At 42.9% G+C, this 21,028-nt stretch overlaps 1 protein-coding gene across 4 annotated transcripts in view; it reads left to right on the top strand.

Moving 5' to 3' along the window:
* efr3a (EFR3 homolog A (S. cerevisiae)) overlaps window positions 1-21,028 on the top strand; it is a 176,493-nt gene that overhangs the window by 53,775 nt on the left and 101,690 nt on the right. For all 4 annotated transcript variants that reach the window (XM_087986460.1, XM_087986459.1, XM_087986458.1 and 1 more), the window contains 4 exons: window positions 1,150-1,277; window positions 2,392-2,542; window positions 7,294-7,415; window positions 12,585-12,734. In XM_087986460.1, coding sequence (XP_087842586.1) covers window positions 1,150-1,277; window positions 2,392-2,542; window positions 7,294-7,415; window positions 12,585-12,734 — 551 coding nt within the window. The remainder of the gene's footprint in view (window positions 1-1,149; window positions 1,278-2,391; window positions 2,543-7,293; window positions 7,416-12,584; window positions 12,735-21,028) is intronic.

Genomic DNA, 21,028 nt, shown 5'->3' with positions numbered 1-21,028 from the left:
CAATTTGGTGTGCGAACAGGTGACCCAACTCCACACCCACTCGAACCACGTCACTCAGATGTGATGTGGCGGTGTGGCCCAATACTGGCAGGCATCAATTGTGTCTCAGCGCTCATACTATTGACACGTGCGTCTGCTGCTAGCTGATTTTTTTTTTATTTCACTGTGAAAATGTCACTTATTCTGAAATCTGAAACATTCCGAGAAACAACTGGCCCCAAAGATTTTGGGTAAAGGATTGTCTATCTGTACTGATTGAGATATAATGCCACCTAGTGACCAAAGCATTGACTAAGCTGATCCTGGCTAGTGCTTCTAAGCTGTTGACAGTGGAAGGAGTTTCTACATTGCATATGTGAAATTCAAGGTCTATTGTTCAATTTTTTTCTCCTAAGTATGCTAGATTTTGGGCAATCATAATGTTTTAAGATGTGGCTGTCTTCAATGGGTTAATCACTTTGATTTTGGTAAAACAACCCCATTAGCTGTGTGGCCACAGTCTGCAGAGTTGGAGATGAAATTTATCAGTATGCAAGTAACTGTTGAGATTTGAAAAAAAATAGATCTGTGCAACAGCAAAGTTTGGATCTCTGTTATAATTTATAACTGTTTACAGTGATGATTACTAATTCTCAACCAATATTAGTTAATCTCCATGGTTCATCTTATTCATATTTAGATTAAAATTTATTATCTAGAGTAGAGAGGGATTTGAATCTGCATTTCAAATTGCATAGTAGAGATATCACATTGTACAATGAATGAGTGTTACATTCCCTAATGGGGGTGTCCTTGACTTTGAGCATTACAAATGATTTTTAGTAAATCTAGTTATGGGTAAAGTGCATAGCACCAAGTCAGTGAGGAGAAAGTGAGGTCTGCAGATGCTGGAGATCAGAGCTGAAAATGTGTTGCTGGAACAGCGCAGCAGGTCAGGCAGCATCCAGGGAACAGGAGAATAGACGTTTCGGGCATAAGCCCTTCTTCAGGAATGCCCGAAACGTCGATTCGCCTGTTCCCTGGATGCTGCCTGACCTACTGCGTTGTTCCAGCAACACATTTTCAGCACCAAGTCAGTACCTAGTAGGAAGAGCAGGTAACAACATTTTTAAAGCTCATTCATTAATCAATCCAGTCTTTTATTGCTAGGATGGCCTTGTCAAAGCTGACATGGAGAAGCTGACCTTCTATGCGGTTTCGGCTCCAGATAAACTAGATCGAATAGGGAAATATCTTGCGGAACGGCTCAGTCGGGATGTTGTCAGACACCGATATGGGTAGGTTATTTTATTGTTTAAACATGATCCTGTTTTAAACACCATTGACTGTTAATGTTTTTACTTTTTTAAAGATGTCTCCATGAGCAAAATACATTGGTGTGGTCTCTGCAAAAGATATTATTATTTAGGCTGTGAAATCTCTGATGTCAGTACGATGAACAAATATTAACAAAACTATAAAGAGATATTGCAGAACTATGCAGCATCTGGATATCCTGATATATGAATCACAAAAAAATTTAATATTTAGAAAGGCAAAGACTGCAATATAAAACGAAGGAAGTTTTACTACAACTCCACATGGCATCAGTGAGACTTGTTTTGAGTAGTGTGCATAGTTTTAGTGTCCATTATTGAAAAAAAACATATAAGCAGTTCAGAGAAGGTTCACTTGACTCATTCGTTCCTGGGATGAAGTGCTTATCCTATGAAGGCAAGTTGAACAAGTTGAGCCTGTACTCGTTGCAAGATACTGAAGGGCATGGATAGGTGAAATATTGCAGGCCCACCCCCACCAGCAATCCATGTGGGAAAAAAATCTGTAACAAAGATTTAAATTCTTGCAAAATATATGTATGTTCTAATGATCACCAGAAATTGATTGGCCAAAAAAGTTTTACCTGCTTGATCTGCTTTGAGTCAAATTTCCATTTCACTTTCCAAATCCCTGTGTTCCTATGCAAGAGAAAACGTTCTGGTGACATGCTGTCTTTGTTATTTAGATGTTGTATATTTGATTGTTCATTGTATCCACATAATTAACTAAATCAACCAGCCTGAAATATTGTATCTTGCTGCACAGATGCTGGCTGACCTGTATGTTTTCATGATGATATGCTGTTAAGCCCTCCAGCTTTTGATCAAAACATGGTTCTTCGCGACTCTATCTAAATAATGAATAATTGTTCATAAAAGTTGTTCTTATTTTCCTTTCTCTACAGCATCACTTCATAACTAAATTCCCTATCTCTGACATTGAAGAACCCCTTCTCCATCCTTTCCATGGCTAAGCATCCTCCCTAAAAGGACAAAATGCTGCATTTAGGCAAGGGGGAGGAATACAGTATGTTTTTTATATATATGATAGAGTTGATAAATTTGTTGTCTGCAGGTATGTTTTCATTGCAATGGAGGCATTGGACCAGCTTTTGATGGCTTGTCATTCCCAAAGCATTAACCTCTTTGTTGAAAGCTTCCTTCAAATGGTGGCCAAACTACTGGAGTCTGGAGAACCTGAGCTTCAAATTCTTGGCTCCAATTCGGTAAGTGTTGTGAGAAGGTGTGTTTGTTTAAATCACATTTGGATAACAGGCTATCCATAGAGATTACACATTTTCCACTGGCAGCTGAAAACAAATCTGTTTCAGATTCTGTTGAAGGTGATGCTGAAAGCAGCATATAACATGATTTTCAAGTTTTTTATAAGCTTTCGTAAAACTGATTGTGCCAAACCATCTTTTTATTCCTTATCTTGTGCAGTAGATATCTATCAAATTACTGACACATTTCATAGCTCTATACACGTGCATCTGCTTCCTTCGACTGCTTAGTTTCTTCATCCTTCTGTTTCTTGCGACTTCACTCAGAGATGGCACTTACTTTAACTACTTCCTCAAGTGATGCCATCGTTCACAGATGGTGTTTTTTCTTTCCTGCTATTTCATAAAATCATAAAATAGAATCATACAGCACAGAAAGTAGCCTTATTGTTTACCAATGTTCGTACAAACTCTTTGAAAGTTATCCATTTAACCTTATTCTCTCGGCCTGTAGGCAAATTCTTGTATTGTTCCTTTTAGTCCCCGAATTGCTATATTTCTTAAGCTCATTTATCTGTATTCCTCATATGCCTCAATGTTGGTTTTGAAATTTTCAATTATCAGTTGTTTTTGAAATTTATTTTCATAAAACATACTCTGGGCTGACAGAAAAATAATATTTGGTGCCTTCAACTAATGCAGTCTGGCTTTTAAATGACTCCTTACCACCTTTTCAGATTAAAAAAAGGGGGAGTGAGTATGTAGTATACAGTTTGCTTAGCAACCTTGTAGAAGCAGTGAAGTGGGTGTGCTGACATTTTGTTTAAAGTAAATTTTTAAGATCTATATTTGTGTGTGGAATAGCTTTTTACTTGATCTTTTCCCAACACAAAAGGAAAAGTAGCTTCATCACTTCAAAAACATGAAGCTTCTCCTTAAGAACAGTAGATTTGGATTGCACAAAAGGACAGTGAGGAATTTTGAGATGAGGCGGGAAGGTAGAGTTCTGGCTGGGGATCAGGCATGATCTGACCAAGGCTTCCTTGATGCATCTTGCAAATCTGTGACTTGTACCACCAAGAAAGACAAGAAGCATCACCAGCTACACAGAGCCCTTCAAGACACACAGTATCCTACTGTGGAGTGATATTGTCGTTCCTTCACGGTTGCTCAGTGTTGAATATGGGACTCCCGAACAGCACTGTGGATATACCTGAATCACATGGACTGCTGACATTCAAAGAAGTGACTCACTGACCTTCTTGAGGGAAGTTAGGAATGGACAAATATTGCTGGCCTAGACACTGATAGCCATATCCTGTGAAATAATTTTTAAAAAGTGACAAAACTAGCTCAAGAAACTCTTGCCTATTCCTATTTCTTAAGCTCCTTTAACTAAATGTTAACTAATGTGCATTCTTGAAAATTATTATTGGCTTTTAGAAAGGTGTGGATATAATAGAATCCCTAGAGTACAGAAAGAGGCCATTCAGCCCATCAAGTCTGCATCGACCCTCCAAAGAGCTTCTCGCCTCGACCCACCCACCCCATCACTTTAACCTCGCATTTAAATATGGGGTTTTTACCGTAGTTAACCCACATAACCTGCACATCTCTGAACACTGCACCCACAGGGTGGATTGATGATTAGCCCTGCTTCCTCATAGCACCGGGGGCCCAAGTTCGATTCCAGCCTTGGGCGACTGTCTGTGTGGAGTTTGCACATTTTCCCTGTGTCTGCATGGGTTTCCTCCGGGTACTCCGCTTTCCTCCCACAGTCCACAGGTTAGATAGATTGGCCAAACTAAATTGCCTTGTAATATCCAGGGATGAGCAGGCTAGGTTAATTAGCCCCAGGATTATGGGTCTAGGGTGAAGGGTGGTGGAATGCTGTTTGGAGGGTCAGTGCAGACCCAAATAGGCCAAATGGCCGCCTCCTTCACTGTTGGGAATTCTATGAAAAAAATAGTAGATCTAAGATACAAAGAAGATATTTTGTTTGTGGATAATGGTGTTACATCATCGGGGATAGATCCTAAATACTAATTTTTAAAACTTGTACAATACTGTATTTAATCTATACCCAAATATTTGCAGCAAAATAGGAAATGTTAAGGTTGCATGGCTTTACAGCAGCCTTTGTTAGATTTAGTTTGTAATTGTGACATATGTATTTTTCAAGTCTTATGTAAGCATACTTGTAACGAAATAAGATTGCAGAATGTTTCATCTAATGAGTTTACAATGATGTTGCAATGAGTTTCTTTGCTTCTGCTAATAGTAATGGAACTGCATTATGTTGGTCTGAGAACTTTTGAAAATAGTGATTACCATAGTGCATTTTTAGCAGAAAGCACATGATTTCTTTGGCTCGTCAACAAATGCTAATAGCATTTGAATACAAATTAGCAGAGAATGCTCTCTTTTCTCTTGTCAGGAGAACAATATTGACTTGACAGTATAACTCTAACTTGCTAACACTCCATTGCTTTAAAATTGTAATTTTCTTATTATTGTATAGGGTTTCCAATGGAAAGGTAAAAAATAATGCATTGTCAGGATTTTCAACTACTGAAAGAAAAGTTATTACTTTTTTTTGATTGGCTATGTTTAGTGAACAAGTACAGGAAAAAAAAGTAAATTCTCATTAGATGAACAATAACCTGATATTCCAGGACATTTCCAGTTTACTTTGTAACCCCTCAAGTCCAAAAAGCTCCATATTGGCTTCAAGCTATTACATTTATTAAAATAAATCCATAATCACCAGCTCTGGGTGACAACCTCTCCATCCCATTGCATGCTAATTTCGCGTGATTATGAGAGGTCTATCGTGCTTTTCAAAACTATCCAAATTTGCATTATAGAAATGTTTTAGTTTTAACTGATTACACAAGCCCAGACATTTTGCAGAGTAAACTTTCAAAATTTTGATTACAAATATTTTACTGCATTAAAAAAAAGTGTCATTTGCTGTAATGCAAAGAAAATATGAAATTGAGGCTGTGTTTTTATTAAAGGGAAGACATCATGTGAGTAGACAGTACCCTGACTTGCAACTACATACTATACTCCTTCGCTATCATAGATTAAAATCATTCAGATTATTCTTTGACAGCACTGTGGGTATATATTTACATTATACTGACTTACTTTGGTTCAAGGTTCTTTCTCAAAGGTAATTAAGGATGATCAATAAATACAGTATGGGCCTTGCCTGTAATGCTCATATACCATGAACATTTTGTTTAAAAAAACTTGTTTAGTACAGCCAATTGTGCAATGGTGAGAAACTCTTGATTTGTATAACTGTACCACTGGTTACTGTTCAATTTTGCACATATTGTTTTGAAAATTGCAATTTGTCACTTTTTAATTACCCAGTTAAAGCTGAAGCTACACTATAGGCAAACTGAGAATAGTTTAAAGTCTTGTCTGATGGTAAACTCGTAACTGAATACTGTTGTCTCAGTAGGTGGAAGGGATGCTATCTTTTTCTCATAAAACATCTTCAAGACTGCTGGTAAAAGTGAAAGATCATAACCTAATTATTTCAAGTAACGGATGACTAATGAGACTTGTACAATCACAGATTTTATAAGTAGACACTTAATGCCAGCTGTCAGTGTAAAAGGGGAATTGGAGATTCGAAGAAAGTGTTGATTATTACCTCTCGACTGCTGGGCTCAACTTCTGTACATACAGAGACATCATTTTGAAGTTGATTGCAATAGCTGTTGAAAATTGCAGGCAAAATTACAGCCTTTCCATAAAAATGTTAATTAGTGCCATCGTAAGGCAACACTATTTTTGCAGAATTACCGCTTTTAAGTGGTCAGAAAATGCTCCACCCTTGACCTTATTCCAATGTTGAACATACTATTTGAAATAAATCAACTTAAATTTTCAGCTTTATCTGTGTTTGTTTTCAGCTTTATTTGCATCTGTTGTTTGGTTTATATTTAACAAATAAAAATGATAATTTAATGATGTAAATTCTAACTATGGATACAATTTAATTGGTATGAGGAGTACATTGTGGGAATAACCCTGATCTAATTTATGCCAGGAATATAGATGAGACATTCCAATATGGATATTTCTGCAGTATATTAAAATTGCAACTGATGTCCATTGAAAATATGAGTTTCTGTATTACATGGATATATCTTCTGTTTTGTCTTTCACAACTGTCGATGGAAATTTCCTCAATGTGTAATTTGAGATTTTTTTTCAATTTGTCAAGTTTTTCTTTGGGAGCAAAATAGATTCACACGCAAAAACAGTCGTGAATAGGTGGTGATTAATGTGTCCCAGTGTGTTTGTGGAAAAAAATGATTTAGGTATTCATATTTTACAAAGATTCATCTTTTATTTCTTAATTCAAGTTCTGTACTTTTAAAATTCACCAGATATTTGTCTACATTCTAACCTGTAGGTGTGTTCCTAATGCCTAGTAAACTTAAAAGTTGGAAAGAGCTATGATTTGGGGTGCTCAACTGTGGGAAGGCCAGCAGAAATGTAATCTGTTAAAATTACATTTCCAGCTCAGAGCATAATGCCTCCCATTGATTGTCCATATAAGAGCATCTTAAACTGTAAGAAACCCAACTTCAAGTGACAGTCTCACCTTCCAGGTCTTTCATTGATTCAGACTGTCTAACCAACAGCTCCCTGGAACATCTGACAAGTTATAACCTTCAAAACTGGTGCAAATTCCTCTTACTTTTTAAAAAAATTGTCTTTTTTCGTAGTTTGTCAAGTTTGCAAACATTGAGGAAGACACTGCTTCATACCACAGACGCTATGACTTCTTTGTGTCTCAGTTCAGTGCAATGTGCCACTCTTATATTGATGATCTGGAGAGCAGAACAAAGTGAGTACCTGAGGCTAGTCTTAATCTTAGTCCTTCTGTTGTGCATGTCATTTGTTGTGATGGGAAAGTATTTAAAATGTGGCCTCTTAAATCACTTTCAGATATCATGTTGCATAATGTATATAATTGTTTTGATGGCTAATTTGCACAGAGTTGTAAAATATCCAAATAGAATTTTTGTCTAGTCTTTGACAGTACAGATGGCTTTCTGATGCAAATTAATCCCTATCAGATTGATGCGACAGGTTTTCACAACACCTACACACATTTGACATCCAGCTACAGTTCTCAGTTTTTAAAAATAAAAACCCTCAAAACTTGAAATTTCTGTGCCAGGGATGGGTGCTAATTTAATGCCTGGAAAATGTGCTAATTAATGCAGCAAAGTATTATGATGACGCAGGCTGCTTCAGAGACAGTGTTTCTATTTTCGTACAGCCCACAGTACATTTGATATCTGTAAAGTCTGCTCTGTAGCTTTAGGTGTTTAATTTGCAAGTTGATAGTCATTTGCAAAAGTAAACTCAATCCCATCATAACTTGCAAATGTTCTGTGGGTTTGGATGAAAAGGTTATCAACTTGAAAAGTTATATCTGGTTCCCCCTTGTTACCCCACAGATACTGCGAGGCCTATTCAGTATTCCATACAATATCTGTGACATTTCTTTTTTACGTTGCCAGTGTCCATGCCATTTTGCTTTTATATTGCATAAAATACTGCTTTATAGCTTCTGCAGTTCTAAAATGCGTTCATGATTATTTTAAATTTTGAAAGCTGAAATGTATTGAAGTCAACTATTTGATGAATATCAAAGTCATTCATATTGTATAATTGTTCGAAAGTGAGTATGTAAATTTATAAACTGTAGAAGGACTCTTCCTGCATCTTAAGACACTGGATGCAGCAAAGATTAAGAGTCTTGGCAGTATCTTGGCGATGGTACTGAAAACTCCTGGTCCAGAATGAGCCATGTCCTGAGCCAAGCTATTTCAGTATCGTTACAATAGAGGCATGTATCAACGATGTAATAACTTGCCCAGGTATGCCCTCTCTTACAGATAGCATGTCAAATTCAGTTTTGTCAATTGCTGCCCTCGTACTATCAATCATTAGTAGTGTGATAGAATGTTTCTTTCACAGCAATCAAGTGGTACACACACAGCAAAATCTGCTCACTGGTGGGTGGGGAAAGAGCTGAATTATAGAGATGAGGTGAGAGTGATTACTGTTGAATCAAAGCAATATTTAATTGAGTGTGACATCAAGAAACTCTGCAAAATGTAAGTCTGTAGGATTCTAGAATGGGTAGGAGAGGGCTATCTCCACTGGTTAAGGTAGTTAATTCTTTGGAAGTTTTTAAAGGTAGTGTTTTAGATCCAACCATCCTCAGTTGCTTCATATGATTAAAAGTAGATTTAATCGTTGATTGCACCGTGTTTACTACAATTTGCCAATCCAAACACCAAAACCATCTGTACCTACATGCAGAAAACCTGGTCAGCATTCACATTTGGGCTAATAAGTGATGATGACAGTATTTGTGCAGAGCAGTTATCATCACCAACAAGTGAGGCTTAACAATCTCACATGACATGTCCTCCTGGACATGGAAAGAGATTGGGAGTGGAGAGATAGTAAAGCTAGTGGGGCGGGAGGTAAAATGGAGGAAGCTGGGCTGGAAAGGGAGCCACGGGATGGGTGGAAAAATTACTTGAAATTGGAGGACCAGCTTCACTATCTCCTCACTCTGAACCTCATCCCATGTCCAGCCCTTACTCTCCTCTCTGCCTCCTTGACCTGACCTTACCTGCCCATCTTCCTCCCCACCTATCTGTTCCACCTTTCCCACTGACCTTGCAAAATAACCCCCGACCTGCATCCACCTATCGCTGTCCCACCTACATTTTACCCAGCCTCAGCCCCTTCCTTCTATTTATTTCTGAGCTCCCTTACTCCTCCCCAATCCTGATGAAGCAACTTGACCTGAAACGTCAACTTCTCCACATCCTGATGCTGCCTGTCTTGCTGTGTTCTTCCTGCCTCCTGTTGGTCTACTATGTACTATGGTGGTCTTCCTGCCTCCTGTTGGTAACTGGAAAGTGCGTGGACCACAGGAAAGTTGCAAACTCTCAAACAGAGCAGGAACAAAACATACCTATCCCTCAGGACAGCTGGACAGGCTATTGGGTTCTGTGGGTTCTTCCCCACTGTGTAGCGTCTAAGAAATCTTGGAGTTTGAGATGGACATGGCAGATGTCACAGCCTCAACGCCTTCACCTGATTCAGAGCATGAGTTTCTTCCGAGATGCTTCAGGTGCAAGAGATGGGTTATGGTCCAGTGTGCGCTGCCCATATCTGAAGCTGAGTCAGAGAAACTGGACCCGGTGTAAAAAAAAGGCCAAGAGAGGCTACAAGATAAAGAACAGGCCTATGTTCCACGACTTAGAGGAGAACGATGTTGTGATTGTAGTGAGGTCAGCCAGGTGGACCTCTGAGTTCCCTGATTAGGGCTGTTAATCTCGCCAGTCAGGGAACTCTAGCTGACAAAAGTAAATAGGAGTGTCAGAGGTTCTGCTTTGAGAGAGCTAGACCAGTGTCAAGTATTATGCATGTGTAAATAAAAGATGACTTGGTGAGGACATGCCAGCCTCAGGTGTTATTTCAATCTTGACCTGAGCTTTCTCCATAAAATAATCAAAGAATTGTGGTTTGTTATAAGTAATCATTTTGCCCACATTGTTGGTAATCTGTATTTCAAAATGATGAGCCGACACAAGATTCAGTGTCTCCCTCTCCACCATCGAGTATTTATGTTGACTTGTAGTCAGTTCCTTTGAAAACTGACTGCTTGTTTGATTCTCATCTTGTTATCTTGTCGTAAAATGGTACCAACAACCAACTTGAGTGGCTTCTCATAATTCAACACTGCTAAAACCTGTCAGTCATTGGTGCAGATTATAAATTGTCAAAGGCATTTTTGAGTCCCTTCAAGTTTTCTGCCTTTCTTTGACAAATTTGTTCAAGGAGCCACAATAGCGCTGAAGTTCAAACAAACTTGCAATAAAATGCACACCTGCCAACATATTGCAAAATTTCCTGTTTTACCTTAGGCATAGGAAAACCCAAAATAGTTCTCACTTTCACTTATCTAGGTGCTACTTGGCCTTCACCCACTGTGTGACCCAAGTAAGTCACCTTTTTTCCCTTTTCTGATTCACCTTTAGTGAGATATATAACCAAATCGGCATTTTGTAGCTGATCCCTCAGTTCAGTCAGGTGGTCTACATGTTCTTGACTGAAAACAGCCAAATTGTTGATGTAAACCTTACAGTTGCATAGCATTTTAATGATTTTATTGGTTAATTGTTAGAACATCTTTCGCATTTTTTCATTTCTAAATGGCATGACTTTGTGGTGATAAAGTCAATCTAGTGTTATAAATATTTGATAGATGCAAGGTAATATCAGTCACTGGAACTTGACAATATCCCTTTAGCAATAATTGGGAGTATCCAATTCCTGCAATGCAGTCCTCCAACCTTGGAATCATATATGAGGCTGTATTTGTGTACTGAGTTGATTTCGTGATAATTAATACAAATAATTCGCAACCCACCTGATTACAATACAGACATGTTAAGTGAGCTCCAGGTACTATGATTCAGTTCACGACTGCTTGTTGTCAATTATAAACTTATTCTCTTTCCCAATCTGAGCTAATTTTTCTGAATTGAGCCTGACCGAATGTTGTTTTAGAGGTAACACTTTTTTTTTAGATTAGATTAGATTAGATTACAGTGTGGAAACAGGCCCTTCGGCCCAACAAGTCCACACCACCCCGCCGAAGCGCAACCCACCCATACCCCTACATTTACCCCTTACCTAACACTACAGGCAATTTAGCACAGCCAATTCACCTGACCTGCACATCTTTGGACTGTGGGAGGAAACCGGATCACCCAGAGGAAACCCACGCAGACACGGGGAGAATGTGCAAACTCCACACAGTCAGTCGCCTGAGGCGGGAATTGAACCCGGGTCTCAGGCGTTGCGAGGCAGCAGTGCTAACCACTGTGCCACCGTGCCGCCCACTTCTCCTACTTTAACGTCAAAAAGAGCGGAGGATATTGTTCTTGGTGTACACAGTCAATTTATGATTCTGTAATAGTCTCAGTGGATCACCTTGTTTTCTGGAAGGTAAAGTATTACGCTGTGTCACCTTTTAAGCATCTCTTTAGTATCCAATTTGATTACTGGAGGATCACCTTTTGAATTTTCAATTTCTGATTCAATCCTCAATTGTTTTGGTATCTTTGTTTCATTCCCTATGTTGTTCACAATTGTAAGTACACCTTTCTCCTGTTTATTGTCCCTGTAGTAATATCCTTTCTGCACTTCATTGCTGCACCTTGAAGTGCAACAGTTACCATCAATGTAATACTGTCAGAAGGACACTTGGCACTCAGGGACATGAGTCCAACTAATGCAATGGATCAAGCTGCATTTCTGGCCTGTTCTTTGTTCCCTTAGTACTCACTCACATTGAGCATACCCAGATCTGTGTAGCATTCCTACCTTGCACTCCATTGCCTTTTTGCATCTTGTTCCTCAGCTAGAGATACCAGGCTCATAGAACTGCTATATTGCCATGAGGTTTAGCACAGAGACAAAGCCAACTGATTATGGTGATCAGTAGTCCTCAGTCAAGCCTTCTGTCGAGGAATCCTGCCCGAGTAGTTAAGGGTGGCCTCTGATACCAGTTCAGGGGCTTAGAAGTGGTTAGACTCAGGATGCTGTCCTGACTATTCCCAAACTAGTGGTCATTTCTTTTTCCAGCTTTGCATAAAAACATTTCTGTTTCGTGACATTCTATAATTCATGTGATTTGTTCCTGTAGCAGTCAAAAGGTAATAAAGTGTAATTTGATTTTAGTTTATCATTGAGCAACCTTGTGGTAAATTTCATGTAATAAATGATGCTGGCAATCTGGTGGTGGTCTTCAAACTATTGGAGAAAAACATCAACAAAATGTTCAAGAACCTAATTTGTAAGTGCAGTAGTTTGTTGATTTTTACTTTCAATTAGCGTTCTAAATATATGATTTACAAATGCTTTAATAAACTGTATATATGTGCTAAAAGGAGAAACTTTTGTTTGTTCTTGGCAGGATCAGGATTGCTGGTATCAAGGGTATTCAAGGGGTTGTGCGGAAAACCGTCAATGATGAGCTGCAGACTATAATATGGGAACCTCAGCATATGGATAAGATTGTTCCTTCACTTCTCTTCAATATGCAAACAACAGAGGACCCTGACAGGTTAGACTTCTAATGAGAAATGAAGATGGGGTGAATGGTGAAGAGTGCTATGAAATTGTTGAAAAAAAATTAAAGTATTTAGTGTGCTTGTTCCTAAGAATGGATAAGAATGCCAGCATCAATGATTTGAGTGACTCCTAAGCAGAATTAGTACTTTTTGGTGTTTAAAGATGCCGGAGAAAGGAATGATTTGATTGTGGTTGTTGCTGTTTAAGATTTTTTAAAATTAATTGCATTCTAAAGTGTTTGCTTTGATGGAGTGTTTAGTTCCAACAGGTTTTATGTAGAATTCAGGCCTTTAAACGTCTGAAATTGCAGACTGTTGCTCTTTTCGGACTGAAGTCATTGAGGCTTCCTCATTGTTTTTAAAGCTAAGATAACTTTTTGAACAGTAAGGGAATTAGAGGTTATGGTGAAAGACTGGGTAAGTGGAGCTGAGGCCACGAAAAAATCAGCCATGATGTTAGTGAATGGCTCAAAGGCCCAGATGGCCTATTTCTGCTCCTATTTCTTATGTTCTAATGTTCTAACTCCTTAAAATAACAAGCTTAAAATAACAAGTAACTGAACAAGTGATAGCTTGAAGGTCAGAACCAAACATTCAAGCTGCTGGAACTTAAACACAGGCTTACTTGAAGGGTAGAGTAGTTCTCTACTTTCTTGGTGCAGATTTCTCCATTAAAGACCAATCATATACAGTGTTGGAAAAAATATTCCAATCTGGGAATATTAAAATGAGGTCAGCCTCAAGGGTATTTTATTCTATTTAGCACACCTCAACAAAGTGTTCACTTTTGCATTCATTACATTTAATGAGGTGAAAACTATTACGTAACAACAGCTGTGTTTGCCGGTAATGAGGAAGACATTTAAGGTGCTATAATCAGCAATTTTGAAATTAGAGTTAATGCAGATAGACAATGGTTATTGTTTTTCACTGAGATAAACAAGAGTTCATTTAGTGCTGGAAATGCCAATTGTACTAATCCTGATCTTAAACTCTGCTGTTCTGCTGATATGTATCCTATACGAGTATCACTAAATGCAAATTTTATGTTTTGACCAGCTACTTACAAATTTAAAGCTTCTACATATACCTTTTGAAGTGAAATTGCAAGGACACCTCAGCATAAGAGCACATTTGTATGTATTTTACCATGAAGTCCTGATGTATGCAATGTATACATTATAGAGAGAAATGCAATGTAGCATAATAAAACCTTGGGGGAGTTTACAGCTCTCTTTAACTTTATCCATCTGATAGCTAATGCTTGCTAGGTAATATTTATTATTAGCCCTCCAAGGTTTCCAATTTAAATGTTAACTCAAAGGAGCTCCATCTTGAATTTTTGATATCTATTCCCAACCTTTTTAATTTCATTCCCTCTAACAGGGAGCAATAAGTTCAATTATTCTGATTGTTTCACTTTTAGAAAAAAATCATTTCTCTCTGGAGCATAGTGCCCTAATAATTTTACAAGTTGTCTTACTGTACCGAGCCACGTTAACTATTTGATATCATGTTGTAATTGAACATATATGAGACATTTTTCAATGAATCTTCACCGTACCTTTCACATTCAAGTTGCTTCCTATTTTGAGCACAAGAATCAGTGTACCAATATGAAGAAATATCTGACACGAACCATTATTAGGCTTTCGAGTCAATTTTCTTTCAGAGATCATAAACTTGCCTTGTATTATACTGGTCAGACTATCAAATATGTCATTAGTGAGTATGGATTAAAATATCACTAACATCTCCAGGAGCAAGCTATCAGTTTAGATTAGATTAGATTACTTTACAGTGTGGAAACAGGCCCTTCGGCCCAACAAGTCCACACCACCCCGCCGAAGCGCAACCCACCCATACCCCTACATTTACCCCTTACCTAACACTACAGGCAATTTAGCACAGCCAATTCACCTGACCTGCACATCTTTGGACTGTGGGAGGAAACCGGAGCACCCGGAGGAAACCCACGCAGACACGGGGAGAACGTGCAAACACCACACAGTCAGTCGCCTGAGGCGGGAATTGAACCCGGGTCTCAGGCGCTGCGAGGCAGCAGTGCTAACCACTGTGCCACCGTGCTGCCCACTGTTCTTTACTGTTCTTACCTACTCTTTCTTGACTTGCCCTAGAATGTATTGTGCTTTTAGGATGATATCATGATGAATTGTGTTCAGATGATTTATTCAAATTATATTACATTAGATGACATTCCCTACAGTGTGTAAACAGGCCCTTCGGTCCAACAAGTCCACACCGACCCTCCGATGAGTAACCCACCCAGACCCATTTCCCTTTGACTAACGTACCTAACACTATGGGCAATTTAGCATGGCCAATTCACCTGACCTGCACATTTTTGGACTGTGGGAGGAAAAAGTGAGGACTGCAGATGCTGGAGATCAGAGCAGAAAAATGTGTTGCTGGAAAAGTGCAGCAGGTCGGGCAGCATCAAAGAAGCATCAGGAAGAAGGGCTTATGCCCGAAACGTCGATTCTCCTGCTCCTTTGATGCTGCCTGACCTGCTGCGCTTTTCCAGCAACACATTTTTCAACTGTGGGAGGAAACTGGAATACCCAGAGGAAACCCACGCTGACACGGGGAGAATGTGCAAATTTCACGCAGACAGTCGCCCGAGGTTGGAATCGAACCCGGGTCCCTGGCGTTGTGAGGCAGTAGTGCTAACAACTGAGCCACCATGCTGCCCTTAATTAATCTAAAAAATTAAGCTAAAAAATTAATCTAAAAAAACTGATTTGGAAACTTTCTAGCTTAAACATAGAGTCATACAGCAGGGAAACAGACCCTTCGGTCCAACCAGTCCATGCCGATCATAATCCCAAACTAAACTAGTCCCACGTGCCTGCATTTGGCCCATATTCCTCCAAACATTTCTTATCCTTGTACTTAGCTAATGACTTTTAAATGTTGTAACTGTGCCCATATCCACCACTTTCTCTGGACTTTCATTCTACACAGGAACCACTTTCTGTTTAAAACAACAAAAAAAACTACCCCTCATGTCTTTATTAAATCTTTCTCCTCTCACCTTAAAAATATGCTCCCTGCTCTTGAATTCCTCCACCCAGGGAAAAGACACCTTATCTAAACCCCTCATGATTTTATATACCTCTAAAAGGTTACCCCTCAGCCTCTTGCACTCCAATGAAAAAAAGTCCCAGCCAATCTACTCTCTCCTTATAACTGAAACCCTACATTCCTGGCAACATCTTGGTAAATGTCTTCTGAACCCTCTCCAACTTAATAATATCCTCCCAATAACAGGATAATTATAACTGGACATGGTACTCCAGAAGGGGCCTCACCAACATCCTGTACAACTTCAACAAAACGTCTCAACTCCTACATTTAAAGGTTTGAGCAATGAAGGCAAGCATGCTAAATGTCGTCTTAATCCCCCTATCAGGAGGTGACGCAAAATTTAAGAATTACGTACTTGAGTAAGTCTCTCTGTTCTTCAACACTACCCAGGGCCCTGCTTTTAATTGTAGAAGGCCTGCCCTTGATTGTTTTACTAAAATACAATACCTCGCATTTATCCAAATTAATCTCAATCAGCCACTCTTCAGCCCATTGGCAGTGCTTGATACACTTGTTGTACATCTCTTTTTGAGTGCCATTTTCAACTAGTGTGGAGATGCATAATGAAAATGAAATCCAACTTTATTTTGGAATGTTCTTTCAGGGAAGTGGTTGCTAACTGCAATTTTTAAAACTTTTCACTGTTGTTAATGGAACCTTGCTGTGCTTAAAACCGTTTCCACTTAATCTCTCAGAAATGCATTAGATTAATTGTATGTGAGGTGCTTTAGGATATTTGGAAGCCACAAGGGAGTGCTGAATAAATGTAAATCTATTCAGCCTCTTAATGGTGTTAGCAACAATGCAAGCTGCAGGGGATTAATAGCCTTTTCTTAGTGTATGCTCTCATGTAGCTAAATATCTTGTAAGGAAGACACTGACAGCTGGCTGTAAAAACTGCACGTTACTTCAGAGTCATGTGGGAAACTGTTGGAGATGGAAACAACTGTTTCTTGGTCATGTGATCTAAAACTACAATTTTACAACCACAATTTTTTTTTAAAATTCCAACCCCATTTATTACAGGGCATCCCAAATTGGAGATGGAGCCCCAAGTGGGATCAAAACTTGAAATTTTGGCTTTGCGAGCTCCAAGGCAAGAATGGCTGACTCACCTCCCCACCACACTCAATGACTCGTCCTGTCCCTCAAACATTCACCAAGGAATTATGACAATTTTCAAGCCTTGGAACGCTTCCACAGTGGGGAAAATCCTTGGGAAATAATGGTTTATTTCAGCCAGTAAAACTCAGATCTGAGAAGTGAACCATGTGGGACACATTTTTTGGCACCATTTTAAAGCCACCGTAATAACACTTGCACAGCTTTATTGCCTTTCTCTAGGGTAATAAATGTGTCATTTTCAGGTTAGCACGCAGTGATGAGTAGGATACCTCAGAATTAATGGTTGGATTCAATTATTAACAGTCTGTGGCAATGATTTGCTTAAAGTGAATAATAGACATTTTCAAGTTTGCAATTGTTACAGAAGGTAAAATGTGATTAGAGAAAAGTGCAGGTATACTTTAAAAGTATATGAAGAGGCTAAATGAGTGCGGGCAAAAAATGTCAAATGGAATGCCATGTGGGGTAATGAGCGATTATCCACTTTGGTAAGAAAAACAGAAATGCAAACTATTTCTTAAAAGGCAAAAGTTTGAGAAGAGTTGAACTTCAGAGCAAAATGGGTGACCTTGTTTATAAGCCATTGTCCATTAAAAGTTAGCAACGGGTACGGTAAGCAATAAGAAAGTGAATGATATGTTAGCTTCTATTGCAAGGGGATTTGAGCAAAGGAGTAGCTAAGTCTTAATACAGTTAACTCAAACATTGATGAGACCACATGTGGTGTATTGTTCAGTAATGCTTAGTTTTGGCTCCGTACTTTAAAGCAAAAGTAATACAGGCCTTAAAGAGAATGCCATAAATGTGTATGAAATGAATTCCTTGGATAGAGGGTGTTATGGACCAGAAACCTCTCACCCCCCCAAAAAAGAAAGTATATAATGGAGATAGCCTTATACCCTAACCTTTATACTTTTGTAAAGGCAAATGTAAGGCACTGTGTAGCAGATATCATTCATCTACTGTTCCAACATAAACAGCATCCCTCGGACACACCCTTGGCAAAGACAATTCACCAACAGTTATTATTCTCATTTGCATTTTCTCTCTCTGCTCTCTTTTTCTCTCTTTTTTTTCTCTCTCTCTCCCTCTCTCCTCTCTCCTCTCTCTCTCCTCTCTCCACTTGTCTTCTCTTTTTTTCTCCCCTCTCCCCTCTCCCCTCTCCCCTCCCCCCTCTCCCCTCCCCCCTCTCCCCTCCCCCTCCCCCCTCTCCCCTCCCCCTCTCCCCTCCCCCTCTCCCCTCCCCCTCTCCCCTCCCCCTCTCCCCTCCCCCTCTCCCCTCCCCCTCTCCCCTCCCCCTCTCCCCTCCCCCTCTCCCCTCCCCCTCTCCCCTCCCCCTCTCCCCTCCCCCTCTCCCCTCCCCCTCTCCCTCCCCCTCTCCCCTCCCCCTCTCCCCTCCCCCTCTCCCCTCCCCCTCTCCCCTCCCCCTCTCCCCTCCCCCTCTCCCCTCCCCCTCTCCCCTCCCCCTCTGACTCTCTCTTTCTCTTCCCTCTGACTCTCTCTCTCTCTTCCCTCTGACTCTCTCTCTCTCTTCCCTCTGACTCTCTCCGTCTCTCCCCTCTGACTCTCTCCATCTCTCTCTCTGACTCTCTCTCTGACTCTCTCCGACTCTCTCCGTCTCCCCTCCCCTCCCCTCCCCTCCCCCCTCCTTCACCTCCTCTCCCCTCCCCTCCTTCACTCTCCTTCACTTCTCCCCTCCTCCTTCCCTCCTCCTTCCTCCTCCTTCCCTCCTCCTTCCCCCCTCCTTCCCCCTCCTTCCCCCACCTTCCCCCTCCTTCCCCCTCCTTCCCCCACCTTCCCCCTCCTTCCCCCCCACCACCCCCTCCATCCCCCACCTTACCCCTCCTTACCCCACCTTACCCCACCTTCCCCCACCTTCCCCCACCTTCCCCCCTCCTCCCCCACCTTCCCCCCTCCTTCCCCCACCTTCCCCCCACCTTCCCCCACCTTCCCCCTCCTTCCCTCCTCCTTCCCCCTCCTTCCCTCCTCCTTCCCTCCTCCTTCCCTCCTCCTTCCCTCCTCCTTCCCTCCTCCTTCCCTCCTCCTTCCCACCCCTTCCCTCCTCCTCCCTCCTCCTTCCCTCCTCCTTCCTCCTCCTTCCCTCCTCCTTCCCCTCCTTCCCTCCCTCCTCCTTCCCTCCTCCTTCCCTCCTCCTTCCCTCCTCCTTCCCTCCTCCTTTCCCTCCTCCTTCCCTCTTCCTCCTTCCCTCCTCCTTCCCTCCTCCTCCCCTCCTTTCCTCCTTTCTCTCTCTCCCCTCCTCTCCCCCCTCTCTCCCCCCCTCTCCCCCCCTCTCTCCCCCCCCTCTCCCCCCCCCTCTCTCCCCCCCCCTCTCTCCCCCCCCCTCTTCCCCCCCCCTCTCTCCCCCCCCCTCTCTCCCCCCCCCCTCTCTCCCCCCCCCTCTCTCCCCCCCCCTCTCTCCCCCCCCCTCTCTCCCCCCCTCTCTCTCCCCCTCTCTCCCCCCCCCTCTCTCCCCCCCCCTCTCTCCCCCCCCCTCTCTCCCCCCCCCTCTCTCCCCCCCCTCTCTCCCCCCCCCTCTCTCCCCCCCCCTCTCTCCCCCCCCCTCTCTCCCCCCCCCTCTCTCCCCCCCCCTCTCTCCCCCCCCCTCTCCCCCCCCTCTCCCCCCCCCCTCTCCCCCCCCCCTCTCCCCCCCTCTCTCCCCCCCCTCTCCCCCCCCCTCTCTCCCCGCCCTCTCTCCCCCCCTCTCTCCCCCCCCTCTCTCCCCCCCCCTCTCTCCCCCCCCCTCTCTCCCCCCCCCTCTCTCCCCCCCCTCTCTCCCCCCCCCTCTCTCCCCCCCCTCTCTCCCCCCCCTCTCTCCCCCCCCCTCTCTCCCCCCCCTCTCTCCCCCCCCTCTCTCCCCTCCCCTCTCTCCCCTCCCCTCTCTCCCCTCCCCTCTCTCCCCTCCCCTCTCTCCCCTCCCCTCTCTCCCCTCCCCTCTCTCCCCTCCCCTCTCTCCCCTCCCCTCTCTCCCCTCCCCTCTCTCCCCTCCCCTCTCTCCCCTCCCCTCTCTCCCCTCCCCTCTCTCCCCTCCCCTCTCTCCCCTCCCCTCTCTCCCCTCCCCTCTCTCCCCTCCCCTCTCTCCCCTCCCCTCTCTCCCCTCCCCTCTCTCCCCTCCCCTCTCTCCCCTCCCCTCTCTCCCCTCCCCTCTCTCCCCTCCCCTCCTTCACCTCCTCTCCCCTCCCCTCCTTCACTCTCCTTCCCTCCTCCTTCCCTCCTCCTTCCCTCCTCCTTCCCTCCTCCTTCCCTCCTCCTTCCCTCCTCCTTCCCTCCTCCTTCCCTCCTCCTTCCCTCCTCCTTCCCTCCTCCTTCCCTCCTCCTTCCCTCCTCCTTCCCTCCTCCTTCCCTCCTCCTTCCCTCCTCCTTCCCTCCTCCTTCCCTCCTCCTTCCCTCCTCCTTCCCTCCTCCTTCCCTCCTCCTTCCCTCCTCCTTCCCTCCTCCTTCCCTCCTCCTTCCCTCCTCCTTCTCCCCTCCTTCTCCCCTCCTTCTCCCCTCTTTCTCCCCTCTTTCTCCCCTCTTTCTCCCCTCTTTCTCCCCTCTCCCTCCCCTCTTTCTCCCCTCTCCCCCCTCCCTCTCCCCTTCCCTCTCCCCTCTCCCCTCTCCCTCTCCCCTCTCCCCTCTCCCCTCTCCCCTCTCCCCTCTCCCCCTCCCTCTCCCCTCTCCCCCTCCCTCTCCCCTCTCCCTCTCCCCTCTCCACCTCCCTCTCCCCTCTCCCCTCTCCCCCTCCCCTCTCCCCTCTCCCCTCTCCCCTCTCCCCTCTCCCCTCTCCCCTCTCCCCTCTCCCCCCTCTCCCCTCTCCCCTCTCCCCTCTCCCCTCTCCCCTCTCCCCTCTCCCCTCTCCCCTCTCCGTCGCCCTCTCTCCCCTCTCTTCTCTTTTCTTCTCTCTCCTCCCAAGCTCTCCTCCTCGCTGTCTCTTCCCTCTTCCTTCTCTCCCTCTCTCGCTCTTTCTTCTCTCCCTCTCTTCCTTCTCTCTTTCTTTCTTTCTTTCTCTCTCTCTCGCTCTCTCTCCCCTTGTCTCAAGGTGTTAATTTCTTTAAGTTCATAATTTCCTTTTGTCAAA

Source organism: Chiloscyllium plagiosum, unplaced genomic scaffold, assembly GCF_037043375.1.
Source record: "Chiloscyllium plagiosum isolate Xiang-an unplaced genomic scaffold, Cpla_swu_hap1 HiC_scaffold_4, whole genome shotgun sequence".
Taxonomy (NCBI): Eukaryota; Metazoa; Chordata; class Chondrichthyes; order Orectolobiformes; family Hemiscylliidae; genus Chiloscyllium; species Chiloscyllium plagiosum.
The sequence above is the reverse complement of the archived record's forward strand: the minus strand, read 5'-3'. Positions and strand labels throughout refer to the sequence as shown.